We start from the raw sequence: 25,180 nt of genomic DNA on the forward strand, positions 1-25,180 counted from the left end.
TTTTTGTTTCCTTTTTTTTTTTGCTGTTTTAATTTATTTGGGATTTTTTTTAGTCCACTAGATTCTTCTATTGCTACTCAATTCCGAGATTTGATCATGCTTTTTTGAATCGCATCATAAAGAGGTGATGAGGCTTTCAACCCATTTACAAAGGATCCTAATGCCATTGGGTGTTTGAGTGGTATTTTCGTTTCTATTGTCTTTGTCTATTTTTATCATATATTCTTTTGTGTGATTATTTTGGAATATTTTGTATGTTGTCACCGGATCCAGCATAACAAGGTTTGTCACACTCAAAATTGCAGGTTAGTATTCATATGTAAACAAATAAACTCCATGTTGTCTCTTTGCAAAGCAATATTGCATACGTTTGGTTTCTCATAACTGCCCCTCATATTCATCTACCAGGCTACCACACAGGAATAAGAACTCATGAAGAGAACAAGGGCTTTAAATTTCTAAATCCGTACGGTTGGTTTCTTAAGTTATTTATTTTGGATTTTTATTTTAATATTTCTCTCTCTTTCCCACTCCTTCATTGTTTGGCTTTGATGTTGGCATAATCAATCATAATGCTACTCTCTATGTTCTTTTTTTTTTTTAATTTTTTTTATTGTTGTTCAATGCAGATTTTGGTTGGAACGCAAAGCAAGCATGCATGGACAATCATCGATAGGTTTTGATTATGATTTAATTCTTTATTGTTTTTGGCTAATTTTGTGTTTTAAATGATTTAGCTAATTGTGTTTAGAGATATTATTTCTCTCTATTTTTTATAGCTAATTGTTTACATGTATTATTTCTCTATGTTTTATGTACTTTTGATATTCATACTGTTCTCAAACACAACATCAGAAAAGAAATGAGCAGTTTTGCGAGGAGAAGATAGAATTCAAAGAATTGCAATGGGTAATTCCTACAGATATATCTCAAATTTTCCTCCCGATATTTCTTGAAATTTTTTATTATTGGACAAAAAGAAGCAGGCCAATCGTGGTTAGTCAATAGTGATTTTCCTTTTGGGATCGAATTGGGAAGGTGATTTTGATGTTTAACTTTTCATTCAGATTTTGGTAAGCCTTTTCTCTTTCTAAGTTCCTGATTGTTTTCAATCTTTCTCTCATAGCCCAATGAAAATCCTCAAAATGTTGGTACTTCTTCACAATTCCTGGACAAGCATCAAACGTTTTGGTTTCTGTAATCCCACATCGCCCACGCAAGGGCAGTGAGCAAGCAAACAGGCCTATAAAAGCCACATTCCCAAGCTTGGTTTCTGTAATCCCACATTGCCCACACAAGGGCAATGAGCAAGCACACATGCCTATAAAAGCCACATTCCCAAGCTGTGAAAAGCATGCCTTGCTCGGCCCTTTTGGCTAAGATCAAGTGTAGTTATCTGTTGAGACTTCTTAGCATTTTTTAAATATTTTTGGGTTGTGATCTCGGGATATTATCGAAAATATTGCGATAGTTTTGGAAATATTGTGATAATATCGATAATATCGCGATATTTAGACGAAAACCAATTGGATACCTATTAAAATATTGTTACCGTGAAAAACCGATAATATCGGTAAAATATCACCGATATTATTAACATTTTCTTCCTTGCTTCCAACAACCAAATGCGACACTCAACTGTTTGATATTTTCTTCAAGATCTTTCCTTCTCAGTAACTCATGATTCAGAGCCTCTGGTTTCTATCACCCATCCAATCCATTTGACTCGTCATTGCACCCTCCCACAAACTTATCATTGCCCCTTTAGTGAAAAAGTTAAATATTTGATCAAAATTCGTAAAATGTAATGTCATGTATATTTATCTGTTCTCCCAAACCCAACTAAATTTTGTTCTTTCATGATTTTTGTGGGTTTAGCTATAAAACTTAGCATGCCAGAGTGCACATATGGGTAAACTGCAAGAAACACTATGAAAAGCAGACCTTCTTTTTTTTTTTTTTACGAGCAACAGTATTTGATATTTTATTAATCAACTGAGAGCAATACATATGTGTCAATTGAGTACAATCTTCCAGTGATCAAGAAAATAATTTGGAAGTGAATTTGCACAAATGAGACAATAATAGTAAACCCCTAAACAGCTACCATATGTACGAGAGCTTTCCATAACACCCATACAAACCTGTCACAGAAACGATAAATAACAGATTTGTAAATGTGAATGCAAATAGTCGCCGCCGAATAGCGTTGCCACATAAAGTCATCGTATATATAAATATGAAACAAAAATTTGAGTTTCTTAGGCTACATTGGAAGCGATCGTTACTATTCTTGTATACCCTTGGACATGGATCCTCTCTTGATCCAATTATCCTAACCCACCAAATCCATGTATTTGGGTCATTGAAATTTGATCCAACGGCTAAAGTTATTATAAATTTTAAAGTGGATCCATGTTTGCAGCTGTTGGATCAAATTTCAATGGTCCGAATACATAGATTTGGTCGATTAGAACAATTAGATCCGGAGAGGATCCATGTCTAGTTGACCAAACTTTTAGGTCTAGGCATATAATTGCAGTTTCTTCATTGCAGCAACCTCCTTTTTTTTTTTCTTTCTGTTTTGTTTCCTTCAAAGAAAGAGCATCACAACCTTCATTAATTAATTCTCTTATTTGACTTCATTTGCTTCGTTTTTTGTTCTGTTTTAATTGTTCCTAAATTCTTAGTGAATGAACTTAGTGAAAGCATATATCTTACACCAAAGCAAGATTTAGTTATCTAAAAAACCAAGTTTCATATTATACATATACCAAGACCATCTCTAAACATTAGGACAAAAAATTTAGATTTTAACCTAAAAATAGTTTTTCTATTTCAATGGTTCTAGGTTAAAATTTTAACCAAAAATTATTAAGAAAAGAATTTAAGCTGAATTATGTCCATTAAGTATCCTTTTAAAAAATAAAAATAAAATAAATTATTCTAATTTATTTTTATGAACATTTTAACTTATAAAAGAGTTAAATTCAGATATATAATGAAAATCACCAAACCAAGTATTCTCTCGAAACAAGACATGGCAGTAGCTGTTGATTTAACTTTGGACTGTTATTCTATTTTTAATGCTGGATTTATCATATTCAATCTCATCTGTTAAATTTAATGTATTTATAAATTTAAAATTAAATAGCCAACGGTCCAAATCAATGCCGAATGAACAAAATAATGCAATTGGAATTGCACATGGGCTGCCGACAACCCATCATGCGGGGCCCCACTTCCCTCATCCTGTCCCTTTTTCCTTCACTTTTCTTTTTCCTTCAACTTTCGACGAATTTCCTTCACTTTTGATCAATCATGCGCGTTTCCATACCCTTTTTACAGTTTACACGTGTCTGTCATCTGCCCTCCAGAACCAATCCAATCAATCTGACTCATCATCGCACTCCCATTAGTCATTGTCCATACCCTTTTTTTAAATTTAAAAAATTAATCACACCCTTTAATTAAAAATAAAATAAAATAAAATTGTTCATACACATAATTTTTTTTAATAAAAATATATTTTTTCTTAATATAAATTAAAATAGAAAAAATAAAGATATGATTATTATTTTCTCAAAAGTTATATAATTATTATTTTGTCTTAAAATATTATGTATCAAAAATAGGGACATAATTGTTATCTTCTCTTTAGTAATAGTATAAATTAAGCATTAATTGCTTACACTTTTTGGGGCTAAACACCTTTTGAATAATTTTAAAGGAAACTAATGAAAAGAGCTTAAAAACTTTGAGTTTTAATGATAAGGAAAAAATAAAAAGTAAAGTAAATAGTACCAGGTTTGACTTTTTAGTGTAAAAATGTGGTTTTTCGTTAAAGTGAATAATACCGTGGGTTTTTCGTTAAAACTCCATAATCTTTAATATGTGAAGTGTGCCTTTGCTTGTAGCCCACTATGGCACTATCAGTGTGGTGTAATTTAATGGTAAGATGAGGGAGTACAAGATGAAACTCTTAACAACCCCACAAATTTTATTCTTCTATCTTGTACAAGCGATATTGAGGAAGAGAAAATTATACTTAGAGATTTTGAATACAAAACAAATATTTTTAATCAACTGAACTATTGTTCCCTTACACAAACTCCATAACATTTTGTTTTGCTCTTCATTTTGTTTCGTGGGTAAGTGCTCTATGATTTGAGTTGCAAATCCAAGCTAAAAATGACACAACATTAAAAGGTTCTAATGATCTTTGTGTATGTAGTAACATTATATTCTAATGATATTTCTCTACATTAATAAATAAAAATTCTTATGTTCAACTAATATAGATGACGAGTTCAATAATTAATTATGTATGGTATATTTTCTTATTTAGCTCAAATTCTCTCTTCAAAGTAGAATATCGTTGTAATAAAAAGCACTCAAAACATCACAAGAATTGAAAAAGCCCTCTGGTTTCTATCACCCATCCAATTCATCCGACTCATCGTTGCCCCTTTAGTGGAAAAGTTGCATATTTGATCAAATCCGCAAAACGTTATGTCCATGTTTATTTATCGGTTCTTCCAAACCCAACTAATTTGGTTTTTTCAAGATTTATGTGGATTCAGCTAAAACTTAGCATGCCAGAGTGCACATATGAGTTAACCGCAAGAAAGACATATACATATAAATATGAAACAAAAAATTGAGTTTCTTAGGCTACATTGGAAGCGATCGTTCATATTCTTGTATACCCATTTAGAACCTGAGAAGTTGACCCAAGTTTTAGGTCTAGGCATATAATTGCAGTTTCTTCGTTGCAGCAACCTTCTTCTTTTTTTTTTCTTTTCTTTCTTTCTGTTTGTTTACTTCAAAGAAAGAGCATCACAACCTTCATTCAATCTTCTTATTTGACTTCATTTGCTTTGGTTTTTTGTTTAGTTTAATTGTTCCTCAATTCTTAGTGAAAACAGGATCCAGATCTCATATATCTTGTACAGTTACTTATCTAAAAAAGTCTCATATTATACCTACAATAAGACCATCTTCAAATTTTAAGACAAAAAATTTAGGTTTTAACTCAAAAATAGTTTTTCTGTTCCAACAGTTATGGATTAAATTTTTAACCAAAGATTATTAAGAAATCAATTTAAGTTGAATTATGTTCATTAAGTAACCTTTTAAAAAATTAAAAATTATGTAGATTACCTTAATTTAATGGGAACTTTAACGAAAAGCTCCCGGTACTGTTCATTTTAACGAAAAACCACATTTTTACACTAAAAAGTCAATCATGGTACTATTTACTTTACTCTTTATTTTGTCCTTATCATTAAAACTCAAAATTTTCAAGCCATTTTCATTAGTTTTTCTTAATTTAATTTCATAAACATTTTAACCGAAAAATAATTAGACTCCGATATATAATGAAAAAACACTAAACTGATTATTTTCTTGAAACAAAGCATTGTATGTTGATTTAATTTTAAACCGTTATATCTCTGTTTTTTACAGTTAAATATATCATATTCGACCTTAGATTTAATGTATTTATAAATTTAAAATCTAAAATTAATAATTTTGAATCAGGACCGTCCAGATCAATGTCGTCCGATCAAAATAAAGCAATTGGGATTGCACATGGGTGGCTGACAACCCATCAGGTCCCATTTTTCTTCACTTCTGGCAAGTTTCCTTCCTTTCGGTGAGTCAATAATGCACGTCAACAATACGCGTTTCCACACTTTTTTTGTACAGTTTCCACGCGTCCGCCATCTATTTCCTTTTTCTTCGTTGATGTGCCGAAACTGCCCTCCAGCTGGATCTCCGGAATTCCAGAAGGATCCTTTTCGGGTCTAGATCTTAAAAATCTTTAAATTATGTCCGTATATTGTAGATCAGTCAAATATTATTTATATTTAATATAAAATAAAAATATTTAAAATAATTTTTAACAGTCCAATTTACATGAACGGACACAACAACCTGAATATTCTCAGGATCTTCCCATAGAGAATCCTCCGGAATTGGGTTAATGGTTCTGTGTTCTTCTAGATAATTCCTCTCTCATCATTGCACCCCACCCACTAATTCCTCTCTCCCACGCCTCACTTGATCTCTCATTACACTCAGACTCCTCCATCTTCCAATACTGTCACTCTCTCTCATCCCTCACAAACTCCTCCCATCTGGCCCCCTCTGCAACTCTCCTTCTCCCTCTCGGCAAAACCCACCGTATCACCTCCAAACACCACCCAAACTCACCCAAAAATCAAAGCGGTCAAGGCGGTGGAGAAGTGGGTTAATGGTTCTGTGTTCTTCTTGATAATTGTATGCGTTTATGCCCTCATGATATTATGAGATATCATGGGATTGTTTGTGATCCCACTAAATACATCGCAATAAGGATAATAGTTCATATTTTTTTATGAGGGATAATGGTTCTATTTTTTTACGGTGAATTGTCGAGTGCTAGGTGCACGTATTCAATTCAGAATTTAAAAGATTTTAATGAATTTTATAAATTCATGAATTTTTATGTAATTTAATTGATTTGTAGAGATTTTTTTATAACTTTTGATTTAATTTTTTAAATTTTTTTATAGAAGAGAGTGAGATTTATGAATACTTAAAATTCTCAAATTTTCTATAATTTCTTAACTTTTTCAGTTCTTTAAATAAATTTCTTAATTTGTAATTGAATACGCTTAGAAAGTATAAATTTCATTAAAATTCTAATTGAATACAATCGGATTTTAAGAATTTTAATAACCTATCATAAAATCATGATTGAATGTGTTGAATTTTATACAATTACTTTAAATTTTAATTGAATACCCTTCAATTACTTATTTGATCGTTCTCTAATCAAGATAATCTAATGTGAAGAACGAAGCACAATCTGTTGAAAAAAATGTTCTCAAATTCGATCTTTTCCTCAATGGTTTCAATTAATTAATATTTTACGTTAATAGTTACCAATCTATTTGTCCTGAGATATTTCAACTTTTCTGATATAAATTTACCAATATAATTTTATCAACTTTTTGATAATTCTTAACTCACTTGGTGATTAAGTTGTTTAGAAGTGTTTTCACCATGTTATTATAAAATAAAAAAATTCAAATTTTAAATTTTAATTCATATGAGCTAATGATTGGAAAGTATATAAAGATTTTTGAAAAGTAAAAGAATTTTCATGTTAAGTATATGATTGTGTTGTTCCACCATGATTAGTTTTAGTAAATAAGATAGATATTTAATCTGCTTTAATTTGTATTTAATAGAAATAATTGTTTTGATAAATGTGAATATATTGTTTGCATGCTTAATAACAAATTATTTGCTTTTTTGGGTGCCAGCTATTGTCAACTCCATTGGTAGTGACATAGAACAACAATTTGCGATGTGCTTCAAATGTTTGCAAGTTCAAGAACACTGAAGCAAATTATTCTCTCCATAGTGCTCAAGTCGATGACAGCTGGCATGCTAATGCTATTTTCCAACAAAACATTATTTAAACTATTTTTTTTTAACATAAACAAGGTGATTGCTAGTGTTGTAGTGTAACACTAATTTGGGAAGTTCACATTTTCTCCTTCTTTGATTTTATTTTTTCATTCATCATTCCTTTCATCAGATATGCTTTTCAGCATTATTACAGGTTTCAGTTTATTTGGAACTCATGGATAATTTTTTTTTTTTTTAAAAGGACCTATTCCGAAGGCCGGAAAGATTCATAGAAACATTTCAGTTTTTTCCTAGCCACAGTCAAGCAGACTCACTAGCTATATTTGTTGATGCAATGAGTAACTTTTTAGTTTTCTTAGCTCATTGAATATGTTATTTACTGCATTCTATGCCTTTTTTTTCTTTTCTGAAAAAAAATGTTTTCTTATGAATTAATAATAAATAAAAATCTGAGAACACAAATTTTGGAAAGAACGACTGTAAGTATACAACCGATATTATTAATTGTATGTTAAAATTGATTAAAAAAGCTATGAATGTAACGAAAAGCTTCCGGTACTGTTCACTTTAACAAAATAACCACATTTTTACACTAAAAAGTTAATCTTGGTACCATTCATTTATCCTTTATTTTGTCATTATCGTTTAAACTCAAGTTTTCAAGCAGTTTTCATTAGTTTTCCTTACATTATATGAGTCACCAACTTTTACCAAATCAATAACTTACAACTAAGAATGTGAGTAAATTTTGGTATAAGTGTTGTTTTATAAAAATTGTACGCAAGTCTATTATGCTTGAGATTATAACCTGAAAAACACATACGTGGAGTTTGTTTTGTTTAAATTTGGAAGTTTTGTGATTTTGAGATTTATAAATATCATAATTTTAATCTGTGAATTTTTTAATTCAGATTATTTTATACGTTCTGATGAGAGAGTGAGTTGAAATTGTGATTTGTTTTTGTCATTGTACATAGGCAGAAGTTGGTTCAAGGTTGAATTAACAGTTATATCTTTTCCAATTCCATGTTTGTAGATAATAACGATGCACTCATACAACGTTCTCTATCTAGCTAAGAGTGTTGGTAGTGGTGAAGTCTTGCTGAATTGCTGAAAAAAAAGTCCTCTCCAATTGGTTTGAACCAAACTCCAATCCAAAAAAAAAAAAAACACTAGGTAACCACACTCTATCCTTATCCAGTAGAACTTTGCAAGAAAAAAAAAAGAAATTATTACGTTCTCTTCCTTCTTACTTCATTAGCTTATTCTCAATTTACAGAACGACCGATTTGTATTGGTGCTCCAAGGAACGTATATATTGAAGAGCAACTCACTTCATCCATAACCAACAGAGCTAAGGGTACGTTCTTTAATTATAACCATATTTGATTTGAGTTTGAATCTTGGATCTCATTTATGGTAATTTGGTGGTTGTCTTCATATTTGATTTGATTTAGGGGCTTTTCACATGTAATTAGGCCCGTAATAACAGAGAAAAATGCTCCGGATTCAATAGTTTGTAGAATCGATTTACTTTATAACACTAAAGAAATTTTACAAATAAGAATCAATTGGAACATGACAAATGGATAGATAAGGGTGTCGGAATCGGGATGTGGGCTAGTGTAGCTTATAATTTAGGGTTTAGGACTCGGCCTTTGAACAGAATCCTAAACTCGTTATCGCTTAAACCTAAGTCATAAAAATGAACCCTATAATTTTTATACAAAAAAAAAAAAAAAAAAAAATCAACAATCGTGAGTTTTTTGGTAAACAATGGGGCATTTGGTTTGCTTCTAAATCTGGTGCCATGCAAGCTTGTACTTTTTAGTCAGTGTATTGATTATTTATCGTGTTTATGTTAAATCTGCAATAGTTCAGTGTACATACGTGATGTAATCTTGAGAAAGAATGAAGAAAATCAGAGAAATTTAGAGATGAAATGCTTGAGCTAATAGTAGCAGCTCAGCATCCTTCATACATTCTTATCTCTTCTCCTTCACTACCAAATAAAGACAATTACTCTGAGCCCTTCAATCTAAAAAACTAATTTGGTGCATACACTTGTCTAATGAAACCAAGTCCACACCTAGGGAGCGTTTGTTGCATCGGACTATCTCGGACTAGACTAGCTTCTGGGACTAAGCTGGACTGGCTTAGACTCTACCAAGCTGGACTGACTTAGTGAAACGTTTGGTGCAGTGTCGGACTAAAAAGAAGGATAATAACAAACTACAATATTATATTTTTTAATTCATATATAATAATATTATATTAATTAATTTTTTTTTATTCTAATAAAACCCTCCTTCTCACTGGAAGCCTCCATCTTTTTCTCCCTCGTTCTCTCTGTCCCACGCTCTCCTTCCATTCCCTCTTTTTTTTTTCCGATTAATTGCCAATTTTTTTTTTTGCAAAACGAAGAATCGAGCTTGGTTTTTTAGGTTTTTGTTCGGTGCAAGATCCCAATTGGAGAGAGCTTTCCAAGTCCGTGGATTCAATCGGAGCTCCAAGTCTGTGGAGCGGCGGAACAGGCCTCCAGCGATGCATGGCTAGCTGATCGGCGACAAGTCGGGGTTTATGGAGTCGGGGAAGTGAGAGATGGCGATGGCTTGGATTTGCAGATGGTGTGGGCGAGCGCGAACGCGCAGATCGGCATCGACGTCTGCGTCGAGCTTTGGGTGAACGACAATCTAGATTTGCTCACCCAGGGAGCCATCGTCGTAGTCGAGTAGCAAACGAGAAGAGAGCGAGAGAGTGTGGTGGTCTGGTGGTGTGATTTGGCTGGAGCGAGGACAGAAAGCAAGCAACACAGGGAGAAGAGCAGAGGGAGGTCTTAGCAGTCCCATGGTTATTAGGGGGTCTTACTAAGCCCTCTTAGCGAAGGGTTTTGTCAATGCGAGTCCTCCTTAGTCTCATTAATGTTAATCCCAGCACGGAACGAACACGGTATTAGACTAACCGCTAGTCTAGTCCAGTCCAATCCCATTTAGTGAACCCCACTTTATTAAAACGTAATTAATATTCGAAAATTACAACTAAATGCCAAAAAACTAGAGTTAGTTTCTAATCTTAGACAAGGTTTTATTCAAAAAGTAATCTTTTTCAAGAAGTGGTTTCCGTTTTTCATAATACACTTTGAAATGTAGTGTGTTTATTTATAAGTTGTTGAAAGATTACTCGTAAGTCAATTAGAAAAGCAAAGTATTTCTTGAGCTCCTTTTTTTCTAATTTAATTTGTATTCATCAGCAGGCATGGAGATTGTTAATCAAATTGTCGGAAAAGTTGCCGAGTATGCAGTTGAACCAGCTATACGTCAAGTGGGTTACCTAGTTCACTGCAACAGAAACCTTGAGAGTTTACAGACTCGAGTGAACGAATTAAGTGCCGCTAGAGGGCGGCTACAGCGCGACGTTGTTGGAGCTGAAGACAAAGGTGAAAAAATCCACACTGTCGTCCAGAACTGGCTGAAAAGCGTGGATGAGATCACCGAGAAGGCGAACGAATTATGCAGGAGATCAACAAAGATGAGCTGTCTCCGTGGGGTTTGTCCAAACCCGGTGCTCCGTTACAAGCTAGGCAGGAGATCAAAAAAGTTGGAGCAGGCGGTTGTTGAGCTCTACGACAAAGGAAATTTCGCTAGGCAGGACATTTCGTACAATGTCCGCCCACAAGAGGTATGCATGGTTTCTGACAAACATTATGAGGCATTTGATTCGAGGACTTCAACTGTAGAGGAAATCATGGATGAACTGAGAACTCCTAATACCCGCCTGATTTTGGTGTATGGTATTGGCGGCGTGGGGAAGACCACACTCGTTGAAGAAGTCCTTAAGCAAGCTGTAAATGAGAAGTTATTTGCTGATGCGGTTATGGTAACAAGTGTGCAAAATCCGGACCTTGAAGGAATTCAAAAAGAAATTGCCATAAAGTTGGGTATGGAAGTTAAAGAAAGCGAAACTATGCCAGTAAGAGCACCTCGTCTATGTGACAGGGTAAAAGACAAGAAAGTTCTTGTAATTTTAGACAACATTTTGGAAAGCATTGACTTGCAGAGTGTAGGACTACCTTGTCTGCCGACTTGTAGAATCCTGTTGACATCCAGAACTCGAAAATCGCTATCCTCAGAGAAGCGGTTGCAAAAAGACTTTGAGCTTCAATTTTTAAACGAGGAAGAAGCTTGGAGTTTATTTGAGGCAAAGGCAGGTGGTGTTGTTAAAAATCCCGCAATACGAACTGTGGCAACCCAAGTAGCCAAAAAATGCCGGGGTTGGCCACTTTTGGTTGTCACAGTCGCAAGCTCTTTAAGAAATAGAAGTACTTTACCAGTATGGAATGATGCCTTGAGATACCTAGAAGTGTTTGACAATGAAGACTCAGCCGAACAAGAAGCATACTCGGTTTTAAAGTGGAGTTACAATCAATTGGATGATCAAAAGCTTAAGCCACTATTCTTGATCTGTGGAATTTTGGTACGTCTCGGGGGAAGCTACACTTCTCTGACAAGCTTGTTGAAATATACATTTGGTTTGGGTTTTTTTAAGAACATTGATTCAGTGGAGCATGCACAAAATGCGTTGCACACGCGGATTGAAGAGCTTAAAGACTTTTGTCTGTTACTCGACTCCGAAGACAATACATCAATCACAATGCATGATTTGTTACGTGATGTTGCCATCTCGATTGCATCCGAAGACCAACGTGCCTTACTAAGAGTAAAAGGAGATGACTTGAAGGAATGGCCAAACAATGAGGAGTTTTCTGAAAATTGCACAATGATATCTTTGTCTTGCGAAAACATCCCTAGGCTTCCTGAAGTTTTGAAATGCCAACAACTGGAGTTGTTTCATTTGGAACATGATGGTGGCTTGCTTGAAATACCAGGTAACTTTTTTGTGGAGATGAAAAAGCTTAAAGTTATGGATTTAAACAATGCAAACTTTTCGTCACTGCCTCAATCTCTTCATCTCCTACAAAATCTTCAGACATTGTGTTTGGATCATTGCGTGTTGGAAGACATAACTCTAGTCGGACAGCTATCGCAACTAGAAATTCTCAGCTTTATATGTTCCCAGTTTGAAGTGTTGCCTGAAGAAATAGGGAAATTGACTCGTCTTCGACTGCTGGATTTAAGCGGCTGCTCTCAACTTGAAGTCATTTCACCTAATGTTATATCACGTTTGACAAGTCTAGAAGACTTGAGAATGAAAGAGAGCTTCAACGGATGGGTGCCCGAAGGAGTAAGCGGAGAAAGAAGTAATGCTAGCCTTTCAGAACTGAAGGACTTGCCTCATTTAGCTGCATTAAGCATACATGTTCCAGATGCTGGCAGTATTCCGACGGACTTGTTCGCTGGCAAGTTAAAAAGATACCAAATTTTAATCGGTGCTTCGTTGGCATGGTACAATGTGGATGAAACCCTCAACACATTGAGGCTAAAGCTCCCAACTGGCTGTGAATTGGACCATGGTCTAGAAATGCTGTTGAAGAGATCATGTGAAGATTTGTACTTGGATGGGTCGGAGGGAGCTGATAATATTGTGTACCACTCAGGTAGTGAAGATTTTCAACAACTCAAGCATCTCCATGTCGAAAACAATGCCCAATTTACACACATCATTACTGAAGAGGTATGCCACTAGTGTCATTCTTTCCCATTTATGCCATTAGTACTCGTTCTTTTCTTTTTTTATCTAGTGCGTATCAAGAAATATACGTTGGTATAATTTTTTTATCTAAAGATACCATTTGACTAGATAATAACAATTAATGTGAATTCTCTTCTCTTAAAAATGGAATGTACAAATACTGCAGGTTGTGTTGCCCAACTTAACAAGCCTGGAGGTGTGTTGTTGTACTGGTTTAACTTTTGTGTTATCATCTTCCATGGCTAGAAATCTTGTACAACTTAAAAAACTTGAGATAACCAAATGTGAATCAATGGAAGAGATGGTTTCGACAAAAGAATATGGTGAAGGAAAAACAGATGTCATGTTTTGTAAGCTACAACATTTGGAGCTAGGAGATCTTCCAGAACTCTCTAGATTCTGCTCAGCAAGCTGTAATGTCCAGTTTCCGTCTTTGGAGAGTTTGGAAATTCGTAATTGTGAAAAACTGAAGGGATTTGTCTTTGATCCTAGATCTGAGACTGAAGAAGTATACTTGCTTTTTGACGACAAGGTAAAACTATTATTTGAGCATTTGAAGTGGTTCAGTTTTATCTAGTACGTATCAAGAAATATCTATTGGTATAATTTTTTTTATCTAAAGATACCATTTGACTAGATAATAACAATTAATGTGAATTCTCTTATCTTAAAAATGGAATGTACAAATACTGCAGGTTGTGTTGCCAAACTTAACAAGCTTGGTGGTGGATGATTGTACTTGTTTAACTTTTGTGTTATCGTCTTCCATGGCTAGAAATCTTGTACAACTTCAAGAACTTGAGATAACCTGGTGTAAATCATTGGAAGAGATAGTTTCGACAAAAGAATATGGTGAAGAAAAAACATATGCCATGTTTTGTAAGCTACAACATTTGAAGCTAAGAGAACTTCCAAAACTCTCTAGATTCTGCTCAGCAAGCTGTAATGTCCAGTTTCCGTCTCTGGAGGGTTTGGAAATTGAGAATTGTGAAGAACTAAAGGGATTTGTCTTTGATCCTAAACTTGAGACTAAAGAAGTATACTTTCTTTTTGACGACAAGGTAAAATTGTTATACTATTGTTTCTCTTTTATTGATCATTATTCTTATGTCTAATATATTCAGTTCGACAAAAAAAGAATTTAACAATTTCATAATTCAAATACAGGTAGGCTTTCCAAAGTTGGAGAAATTGTCCATCCGTGAGCTATCTATTTTGACTACAATATGGCACAACCAACTTGATCCAGGCTCTTTCTACAAACTTAGAGATGTCGACGTTCGTCGCTGCGGTAGACTAATAAGCATCATTACACCTAGTATTGCAGGGAGATTGAATGCTTTAAGAAGTTTACGGATAAGTAGGTGCGATCGTTTAGAGGTGGTTTTTGAGATCAAAGAAACACCAGACACGTCTACAACTCAGTTGAAAATGTCTGGTTGTGAAAATCTAGATTCGGTATCAATAGAAGAGTGTGAGAAATTGAAATATATTTTTCCATGCTCAGTGGCCAGAGGTCTTCAGCAACTACGAGTCCTGAGCGTGCTTCATTGTGATGGAATGGAGGAAATCGTTTCCAAGGAAGAGGGACTAGAAATGATGCCTAAGTTTGTGTTTCCAAAAGCAACATATATTGGTTTTATCGGTCTAGACCAACTTAAGAGCTTCTACCCAGGAATCCATGCTTCAGAATGGCCGCTACTCGAACAAGTGGAGGTGAGGCGATGTGGTAAATTGGATATTTTTGTCTCCAAAATTTCAAGTTTCCAGAAGCATGAGTTTGACGGTCTTGACACTCCAATTAAACACTCTCTCTTCTTAATTGACAAGGTAAAAATACATTACACAAGTTTCTTAAACGAAAGTTAGCCTTTCAAGCTACTTCATAGAAGAAAAAAAATATCCTTGTGTTATTATTTTTGTTGCCGTTTATCATTCTTGCGTTGGTAATATTTCAGGATGTATCATTCCCCAACTTGGAAACGATGACCTTAGACAGAGACATGGAGATATGGTGCGGTCCATCCACATCACAGTTGTTTAGGAAACTAAAATCGTTGAAGTTTATGTGGGGCCAGAATGTTTCTTTATTTGAGAATAATGAAAATCCAGATGCGTCCTTCCCACATATGAGTGTTTTGAAGCTTCACGATATGTGGAAGTTGACGCATCTACGCAACGAGAATTTCCCAGGGGCAGGCCCAGTTTTTCCAAACTTGGAAGTTCTAGAAGTGTGGGCTTGTGTTGCATTGAAGGATATAGGGTCATCTGCTATTCCCTTCAAGAATTTAACAACTTTGGAAGTACATGGTTGTCACAGCTTGAAACATTTGGCAACATATACGATAGCCAAAACTTTAAAGCGGCTAAGAGAAATGGTGGTTGGGGATTGTAAAACAATTACAGAAATAGGGGCAACGACATCGGATGGAGATGATGCAGGAAATGATGGTGAGATTTCTTTTTGCCAGTTGCAAAGTTTGGTACTTTACGAGCTACCAAGTCTGCAAGATTTCTTCTCTGGAAATTGCATTGTCAAATTCCCATCCTTGAAAACTGTAAATATATATGAATGCCCTAAGTTGAAGATCAACAGCTCTGAGTGGAAGAGTTCCCCACAACTACAAGGAGTGCGGTTAACAGAGAATCCAACACAATATTTTTGGTATCGTTGGTAGTCGTGATGGCAAAACTACACAATATATATAAAGAATTAACAACTTTGCTGCATAGTTAGTTCTCTTGTTAACATGTTTGTTATTTCTGAGTATAATGGTTTTGGGTTTTAATGAAGACAATTTTCTGCCCATTTTAAATTAAATTTTGAATAGTTTAAAATAATTTTTTGCTTATGATTTTTAGTTTTCATAAGCTGATGTATCCGCACGTTGTTGCGGTGTTTGAAACATTGTTGAAGGTGTAGAAAGTTCTAACTATGTATGTGCCTAAGAGTGGTGTGTATATTGATCACAAAATTAAGGTGCTTTTAGACGCAACATTCTCTCCGCCAATTACATCTTCAAAATGAAAAAAAAAAAAATTAATCACAAAATTAAGGTGCTTTTAGAGACATAAACGTAAGAACACAAAAAACTGAAACCTTTCGAAAGCACATATTCTCAATCATATATCAAAATTAAATTCAACCCTTTTTATCGTTTTTCCCAAAAGATCAAACCTTTTGTATCAACACTTTTGATTGTCATGGGACAATGAATCATTTTCTTTGAATAAATAGAATCAAATTGATTGATATTAGTAAGACATGACCTATTACAAGAGGTTAATTCCAATTCACAAATCATTCCTTTTTTGGATATACGAAGAATGGGATTCCAGTTAGTTGACACTTTTGAAATCTTTGATTCACAATATTGTACAAATAATCTATTCAATGTCAAACGTAAAAATGATTAGAAACTAAACTTCACGTGTTAAATTGATTGGAACTAAAATTGGCAATATAGTGATTAAATGTTAATGATAAAGCAATAATACTTCAAAGATAAAACGATCAAACGTTAACAACACATTAAAAAAATCAGTCATTTGTACAATTGAGATTTGACTTTGAGAAAAGATCCGTTTGACCATTCTTTTTTTAGGTCCAAGTACTATCAGTGTGATCTAAGTAGTGTTGGTTCATGGTACAACTATTTGGGAATAGAGAAACATTTTGTAAAACAGAGAAGGTGTTCAGCAAATACATAAAATTGAGTGAAATCGGAAGTTGAAACACGAAAGAAAACATATGAAAAAAACCCCTAATTAGCATTGAAATTATTGAAAGCTAAAGGACAAACCAAAATCTTCACCTTAATGTTGCTTTCTCCCATTAGAATTTTCTTTGCTTTCTCGCATAACGTTCACAATAGTAACACCGCCTGACAGTGTTATGATCACAAAATGATAAACAACATACTAAACGGAAGTGACGGTTTGAATCTGGAATCAATGCGTACCTGAAAAGCTGATTTAAAATTGGTTATGCCTTTCCCATGCTCGTAACATTTATCATTTGCAATCAGTAAAATTTTCCTGATAAGGGGAAAGCTAGGAGAGTAAGTTATAAGCAAAGTTGACAGACAAAACAGATCGATGCACAGAGAGAGAGAGAGAGAGAGAGAGAGAGAGAGAGAGAGAGAGAGAGAGAGAGAACTTACATCAGCTGTGTCAGCTGTGCTTGATAGACATGGTAATCTGCATACGAAGAAGCAGTTCTAAATCATCCATCAAAACAGGTAGAGAGAGAGAGAGAGAGAGAGAGAGAGAGAGAGAGAGAGAGAGAGAGAGAGAACTTACATCAGCTGAGTCAGCTGTGCTTGATAGACATGGTAATCTGCATACGAAGAAGCAGTTCTAAATCATCCATCAAAACAGGTATAACATTATCTGCACCGGTGAAGCAAATCTATGAAATGAAAGTTCAAATGAAATGCATATAGATTACCTTAATTTCTGATTCTATGATTTTGCATTTGACTCCAACCAACATGCATGCTTAGAGGATATATACCATTAATAACAGTCAGTAGACGCTCATACCACCACCAGCACATACAAACACAAAAATGCAAATAGAATTTTGATAAAGCTCGGTAATTATGAAATCTCACCTGTGTTTCGTTCTCAGCAACATTGTTTTGTGAGAAATAGCAACTTCTATGGTTCCGCTCAAGAATTTTGTTCATGCTGATCAAAGCAGGAAAACAGTCAAACATTTTAAAGTTAAATTAGAGGTAATACATAAATAAAGAGAGAAATCTGAGTGCGAGATGATAGATGAAATCAGATTGATTAGATCAACTGGTGTGTGCACGGCACGCTAAGAAACTCCAGCAGTCAATAGAGAAACTGAGGAAATTATATGAAAAAGATATTGTTAAAACATGGGCCTGTAGCTTCAGCTTAAGCTCGCACACCATCTGAAAGAGCCTCTGGCATCCATTCCAATTATACTCCCTGAGGAGCATGTCCCTCTACTATTCCCCACCAGCTATCAACCATAAATTTCAATGACACTCACATGTTTGTATCATGGAGATATGTAGCTACAATTCTGATAGGCTATTAGTTTATATCATATGTCGGTTGCTTTGATTGCTCACACGTAACATTTTCATTACTTTTGCTGATTATTTCAGTTAGCAATAGATTCTCGCTACCAAAAAATTGAGTTAGTTTTAAACAACTATAGTTAGGCTGTTTGTATTTTACTATACGTACATACATACATACATACATACATACATACATACATACATACATACATACATACATACATACATACATACATACAGAGAAGTTTTGAAAACCGAAAACGAATGCCTGATCTAATCAATTTCAAATATCACAAGAATCCACAGATCACTGCAAAACCAACCCAATAACACAATAACAAAACAAACACATATCAACAATCCCAAAACCCAAATTCTGACGCAATCAAATTAATCCCCTGCCTGGCCTACTAATTTCTCCAAAATTAAAACCCTAAATGAAAAAATTAATCCCCATATCCCCAATTTGTAAATCCCTAATTCGACCCCTAATTCAAAAGCCCGACATTGTAACTCCCTAATTCGTTGTATAAATAAGAAATTGCTTACCTTAATGGCTTGAATGCCACAGATACGGTGCACCGCGGTTCGTACGGAAACAGCTCGTCGGAATTCGACGACCCAGACCCCAGCAGCTTAACACTTGAAATTGATTTGTGGTTTCAAACTTCGATTGTGTGGGTATTCTCTTCGTTGATTAGAGGGTTTGAGGTTTTATGCGATTTGTTTGTTTGAGGTTTACAATTTTCTTTTGCGAATTGTGAGCGACAGAGATGAATTTCACCTATCTTTTTGTGAAAGGTGAGTGAAAAAGGAAAAGAACTAAAAGGACAAAAAAAGAGAGACAGAGAGAGAGAGGAAGAGAACAGGAAAGAGTGATGAAAAGGGACAAGAATTGTCTGCCCTCCATGTTCTCGTGTCTTCCTATGGCTTTCTGTTTCGTGTGATCACGGTTAAGTCATGTTAATATTTTATATATTTTTTTATAGAGATAATAAGACAAAAATGAATAGTAATATAAAATGTTGACGTGATTTAACCGTGACCACACAAACAGGAGGATATGGGAGGGTACGGGAACAAAGAGGGCAGACAATCCTTGTCCAATGAAAAGGGGGCCGGTTGTAGAAAATAATAAGAATGGGAGGTTTAAAATAAATATCTTTAACAAAAAGCTCCGTACTATTTATTTTAACGAAAAATCATATTTTTACATTAAAAAATCACTTCTGGTACTATTCATTTTACCCTTTATTTTGTCTTTATCGTTAAAACTCAAAGTTTTCAAACTCTTTTCATTAGTTTTTCTTTAAAAGAAAGATGGTAGAGATGATACGACCCAAAATTCTCAATTCCCTTAATCAACCTGTAAGTAGCACAAGAAAGCTATGGAAGAAGAGGGAAGGAGCTTATATATGGGAACTTTAACGAAAAGCTCTATATACGGTTCATTTTAACGAAAAATCATATTTTTACACTAAAAAATCAATCCTGGTACTATTCATTGTACCCTTTATTTTGTCTTTACCGTTAAAACTCAAAGTTTTCAAACACTTTTCATTAGTTTTTCTTATATATAAGCTTCCACTCAACAAATTGCCAGCTAGCAATAACTAATCATTCACTAATTCTTATTAATTAATCTACTCATATGTCACTTAATCAGGATCATAACAAGAGATGTTTCTTTGGGGAAAATTGTACTAGAAGATCAGTGTGGGTTGAAATAAAAATGAGTGTGATGGAAGAGTAGAGTGGTTGGATCAACACGAAGAAAACATAAAAGGAGTCTGATAGTGTACGTACTAAATTTAGAGAAAAATGAGTGAATTTGGAAAGATGAGGTTGGAGGGATCCTTTAGGGTTTACATTATATAGGCACATACACCTTATTCTATAAGAAAAGTAATTACAAAAAATAAGGACACTAAATCCTAAATGTTACATATTCTCATCCTACTTAAAATAGGACTGCAATAACATTTACAAATACAATTAAGACTCAAATCAACACTCCCTCTCAAGTTGATGCATAAATATTATACATGCCCAACTTGATAATTAAGTCTTGGAAAACCTTACTAGATATTGCATGAGTAAGAAGCTTTCTTGAACTCACAAACGGTATAGACACAATTTTCTTTTCAATATTTTCCTTAACAAAATGTCGATCAACCTTCACATGCAGATTTATTGTCAACTATCTCCCTTGCAGATTTATTGTCACAATATAACTACATAGTCTCCTATAGTTCAAAACTAAGACATCTCAAAAGCTTATGTAACTAAGAAGTTCATATATTCCATGTGCCATACCTCTATACTTAGCTTCCGCAGTCGACCTTGCCACCACTTTCTGCTTCTTACTACGTCATGTAACCAAATTACCTCTGACAAACGTAAAATACCTAGATATAGATCGTCTGTCAATAACATTGCTAGCCCAATATGCATCTGTAAATCCCTTAACTTTTAGATGTCCATGTTGTTCCATAAAGTATTCCATTACCGGTTGCAGACTTAAGATATGCCAAAATTCGCATTACCACAGCTATGTGATCTTCACTAGCGAGTGCATAAACTAACTCATAAACTAACTTAAAACACTCACAACATATGCAATATCAGGACAAGTATGAGATAAATAAATTGGTTTTTCACGCATTCCTTTCGTGCATGAGTCAGCCTAATTGGTTTTTCACGCATTCCTCACTGCCGATGTCATTGATCGAGCTTTTGCATTTCAAGTTCCGATTCAAGACTGAGGTTGTGGGATATAGAATCTGGCTGCAATAATTTGGTGAACTTTGAAACTGTGTGTATGCAAAGCAGCAAGCCCATACAGTTAGCTACAAGTCAGAATTCGGAGCTTGTTTTTGTTCCATGCATGACAACTGTGAAGGTAATGCATTCTTTTGGTAGGTTTGAGTCTTTTGAATTGTACATGTGGATTAAAATACAAGCATCTCTACAAACTTGAACATTTGACGTCCAAATTTTGTTTTTCAGGCATTCTATATGTGGTCGGGTAAAACATCCGTAAAATTTTAGAACCTATTTGGTACTCTACTTGAATTCAACTTTTTAAACTCAAAAAGAATTTTCAAGTTTTAAGCCTTAAAAACTTGTTTGATAGAACTATTTTCAAAAACTGAACTCAAGACTAACTAAAAAATATAATATATTATCTAAAAACATAAAAAGTGAGTTTTTAGAGTTTTAAACTTAAAGTCACTCATTTCTTTTTTCTCACTCTTCCCCTCCTACTCCAAATCTATCTTTCTCCTTTCTTCTTTCTCTCTTCTCTTTTTTTTTATACCTTTTTCGTCTCTCCTCCAATCCGCTATCTTCATTTTCTCTGTTCTTTCTCTCACTCATCTTCCTCTCTATCTTATACGATCATCTCTCTTCTTTATCTTTCCTCCTCTCTCCTCTTTCCCTCTCTCCATCTTTTTAGATCTTTTTGTCTAGTTTAAGTCGTAAGATTTAAAAATTTTAAATCTCAAACCAATCAAGTTTTTGAGTTTTAAAGAAAATCATTTTCAAGAAATGTTCTTAAAAAATGTTTTGAGAAATGATTAAAAATTTCAAATATGATACTAAACAGGTATTTAGTTATCTAATCAAAAAAAAGATCTCATATTATTATTACTTTAGTCTAAGGTAAGGTTTCCAATTGGCACTATTCAAATGAACAATGTTTTGGAGTGAATTTCACTTTATTTACAAATTTTTCATTGGGTATTTACGGGGTTGCCATTCTGAAACAAGCACACGCGTCTATCATCGTGCTTTTGCTTCGATCGTCTCTGTCACACTCAACCTCTCTATAACCGTTTCTCTTTCACTCTCTTTCAGACTCTGCATCTCTCTCAACCCTCACCGTCTTCACCTTCTCCGTAAAACCCAGAGGCCGAGAGGCCTGAGTCCACATCACAACTCGCCACTCCGGCTGCCTCAATATCAGCAAGGATGAAGGAACCGTCGGCGCCGCGGCCTGAGTTCGAGCCGAGTTCGGTCTGCTTGAAGATGGTTCAGAATTTCATCGAAGAAAGCAACGAGAAGCAGCCTCCGCCGAAATGTGGACGAAACCGCTGTAATTGCTTTCACGGCAACAGCAATGACAGCTCCGACGACGAGCTCGATATATTCGGTGGAGGTTTTGGTGATTCAATCTCCTCCGATTCGTTCGGTTGCGACGCCTCCGATATTCGTAAGGTACAAAATTATAAATAATCGTTGCTTTGATTGCACTTTTTTATTAGTAAATTGTTTTTGCATTTTCTTGCGGTTTCTTGGCAACCAAACACATAATATGAATATGAATATGGATGATTGATTGTTTGCTTAATTATTGTTTAATCAGAGTCTGATTCCATGCGTGAGCGTCTCGGAAAGAAACCTCATGGCCGATACGACGAGGATGGTCGAAGCAAACAAGAATCTCAAACAAAAAGACGATTTGAGGAAGATGGTCACCGACGGACTGCAATCCCTCGGCTATGATTCCTCCACCTGCAAATCCAAATGGGAGAAATCGTCATCTTATTTGTCTAATTAGATTGCATATGGCTTCGATTCTTTATTTAATTATTCTGATTGCGTTCGGGTGTGATGACCTAAATTTCATATGTTTGGAATTATTCACTTAACACCAATTTCTTACATTCAGGTCTCCACCCCACATTTCACAAGTTCAAATTCCATAGAAGTCGGTTATGCAGATTGCGTCTGCAATTAGATCAGAGATCAACCGCTCTTTTGTTATCCTGCGGAAAATTGCTTTTGGGAAGGATCTGAAGCAGCTCATCTCTGCATGTTTACTCTCATTATGTTTATTGCCATGTAGCTCTGTCTCTTCTAATTGATGGTGTTGATATTACACTGTAATTCATGATGATGATTTAATTGTTTCTTGATTTGTAATTGTTTGTAAATAATGTGGCATATATGAATTGCAATCTGTGTTTGTATGAAAGGGATGTCATATCATGTTGTTGACTTAATTGTTTATGTTTTTCATATTTGGGAATGGTGTTATGATCGATTAGGTGATTGTTGACCTGTGACTTTGTTTGGACCTCAAATTATGTGAGCATTAAATTGGATTGTATTGTGATGAGTATATTTTATATTATATATTTAATCCTATTCTTCTATATTTTGGTTAATATTTTGGAAGAATTTTGATACTATGAATTGTATTTCTAATACAGGACTTTCGACTTCCTCTGGAGCAAAACGTGGTCAAATGGACGAACTTTGAAGTTCCAGTTGGAGGACGTTCATGTGTCACTTCGATTGAATGTATCAAAATATCAAATTTTTCCACCAGGCAGTTATTTTCTGGCAATAAAATAAAGAGCGAATGCAGTGCTGGAATAATGACGTTTGGGGCTTGAATTACGTTTTTGGAGCCCAATATAACCTCAGATGGTTTCGTGGCCTTCTGGAGATGTGTTCGGAATGTCCTGATCTTTAAAACAAGTTATCTTGGGCTGGATTTGGAGGAGATCTGAGGCTAAAACATGGCTGGACAAGTACTTGACAGATTCCTCTAGTTTAATTAGGGTTTTATTTTCTAAGATATTTTATTAGTATTTAGTTTCCTAGTTGGAATAAGAGACCTATGTCTTAGGGTTTGTCAGAGGGCTTAGCAGATATATTGCTTTGCCGTCTACATTTTTTCTCTACGCTTATTATTATTCAACTTCAGAGACAAAGAACTTTGCTAGGGTGCTTGGAGATTTTCTACTTTAAGGTGTTTTCATTCCTTTTCTTCTTAATAATATTTTCTCTGATTTCAATTATGAATATGCGTAACTAATCCTTTCGCTAGGGCGAAGCCTTGAGCCTTAGCATGAATATGTGATTTTTATTTAATTGCTTATGATTGATAGCGTGCATACTTTGAATTATTAATCATCGTGATTAAAACTATCTAATTGTCTTAATGCCTGATCACTATTATGATCTTTAGACAAGTAATTTGATGCAATTTTGGTCAGAAGGTTCCCTGAAATTGACGATGGTTTCTTGTGATTAATAATTGTGATTTCACTTATGATGAACACCACGTCTTAAGGGTTGCATGGTTTTTCAAAGGGTTTTCATAAAGCATAATGAGTCTTTCATGTTCAGATTTGATCCGTACTTCCGGACGGGTTGCATGTTAGATATACATTCTATGTTGGAGGTTCCAAGTAGAATATAAATTAGGAAAACCTAACCTTCAAAGTGGTATGTGTAGATCATAAGTAATTGGTAAAAATACATAGAATTGCTAGGTGATGGTGGAACCCTAGTGTGCTTTTATAAATTGGCATTTAAAACATTTTTCTTTTGTCATATTAGTTTTTTTAATTAAAATTCGTTTTTAATATTACCCAATTTCAAAATCTCTTTTCTCAAATTTTAATTCTAAGTATTTAATTAGGAATTGTTTCTACATAAATTATCCAACTTGTCCTTGAGAAAAACGACCTTGCATGAGCATCTATACTACAACATCCTTGTATTCTTGCAAGTATTTCATGTGATTTTGACCCTATTTGCATAGACGTTAAAAATCCTATCATATTGCACTTGGTTTGATGTTTTTTTGGTTGACAATGCAGGGATAAGAGAAACAAAGAGGATGACACTTACAACTGCTCCTCCCCATCGGCCGTCTTCAAATTTGGATCACAAGAAGGGAGCAACATAGGTGGTGTCCTTCTTCATTTATATATGGCTAGTGTAAATAATTGGACAAAAGAGCAACATAGGTGGTGTCCTTCTTCTTTTTTAGGTTGAGTTCCTGATTTTCATCGTTAATGAAATTCATCGTTGTTTTGCAGACCTTCTTCTTTTTCTTTGAAACAAAAATATAGATCCTCATGCTATTTAATTTATATTTTGTATTATTTCGTTGAAATGTGATCATCGTTATTATTTATAGTGTAATTGAGGTATTGTTTTTCAATTTTTCATCGTCAGTGGAGTTCATCGTTTGTTTCTCCAGAAAATAAATTTGAGATCTGCATGCTATTCAATAATAACGACGG

At 34.6% G+C, this 25,180-nt stretch overlaps 2 protein-coding genes and 3 long non-coding RNA genes across 12 annotated transcripts; 4 read left to right on the plus strand and 1 right to left on the minus strand.

Annotated features, from left to right (window-relative positions):
- On the plus strand, window positions 1-900 carry LOC103439856 (uncharacterized). Its single transcript, XR_011583599.1, has 4 exons — window positions 1-181; window positions 274-305; window positions 409-471; window positions 630-900. It is a non-coding gene; the product is annotated as an uncharacterized lncRNA (long non-coding RNA).
- A 1-nt stretch (window position 901) lies between these two features.
- LOC139198245 (uncharacterized) lies at window positions 902-1,434 on the plus strand. Its single transcript, XR_011583600.1, has 2 exons — window positions 902-1,038; window positions 1,127-1,434. It is a non-coding gene; the product is annotated as an uncharacterized lncRNA (long non-coding RNA).
- A 4,408-nt stretch (window positions 1,435-5,842) lies between these two features.
- On the plus strand, window positions 5,843-15,883 carry LOC103434122 (probable disease resistance protein At4g27220). 8 transcript variants are annotated; one of them, XM_070826125.1, is made up of 9 exons: window positions 5,843-6,285; window positions 7,317-7,500; window positions 8,462-8,601; window positions 8,705-8,785; window positions 10,676-13,056; window positions 13,241-13,606; window positions 13,770-14,135; window positions 14,242-14,904; window positions 15,033-15,883. In XM_070826125.1, the coding sequence occupies exons 5-9, from the start codon at window positions 10,681-10,683 to the stop codon at window positions 15,750-15,752; spliced, it is 4,491 nt and encodes a 1,496-aa protein (XP_070682226.1). In that variant the 5' UTR covers window positions 5,843-6,285; window positions 7,317-7,500; window positions 8,462-8,601; window positions 8,705-8,785; window positions 10,676-10,680; the 3' UTR covers window positions 15,753-15,883. The 8 variants fall into 8 exon arrangements, with proteins under 8 accessions (XP_070682226.1, XP_070682225.1, XP_070682230.1 ...); XM_070826124.1 differs by having other exon boundaries at window positions 5,848-6,285; window positions 10,679-13,056; XM_070826129.1 differs by having other exon boundaries at window positions 5,896-6,262.
- A 689-nt stretch (window positions 15,884-16,572) lies between these two features.
- On the minus strand, window positions 16,573-18,986 carry LOC108172483 (uncharacterized). Its single transcript, XR_011583395.1, has 7 exons — window positions 18,684-18,986; window positions 17,691-17,766; window positions 17,525-17,574; window positions 17,377-17,413; window positions 17,238-17,274; window positions 17,037-17,112; window positions 16,573-16,958 (listed from the first exon to the last, which is right to left on the minus strand). It is a non-coding gene; the product is annotated as an uncharacterized lncRNA (long non-coding RNA).
- Window positions 18,987-21,904: 2,918 nt separating this feature from the next.
- Window positions 21,905-23,944, plus strand: LOC139198386 (uncharacterized). The gene is made up of 2 exons (XM_070827044.1): window positions 21,905-22,352; window positions 22,501-23,944. The coding sequence occupies exons 1-2, from the start codon at window positions 22,107-22,109 to the stop codon at window positions 22,693-22,695; spliced, it is 441 nt and encodes a 146-aa protein (XP_070683145.1). The 5' UTR covers window positions 21,905-22,106; the 3' UTR covers window positions 22,696-23,944.
- The last annotated feature ends 1,236 nt before the right edge of the window (window positions 23,945-25,180 follow it).

This window comes from Malus domestica, chromosome 08, assembly GCF_042453785.1.
Source record: "Malus domestica chromosome 08, GDT2T_hap1".
Taxonomy (NCBI): Eukaryota; Viridiplantae; Streptophyta; class Magnoliopsida; order Rosales; family Rosaceae; genus Malus; species Malus domestica.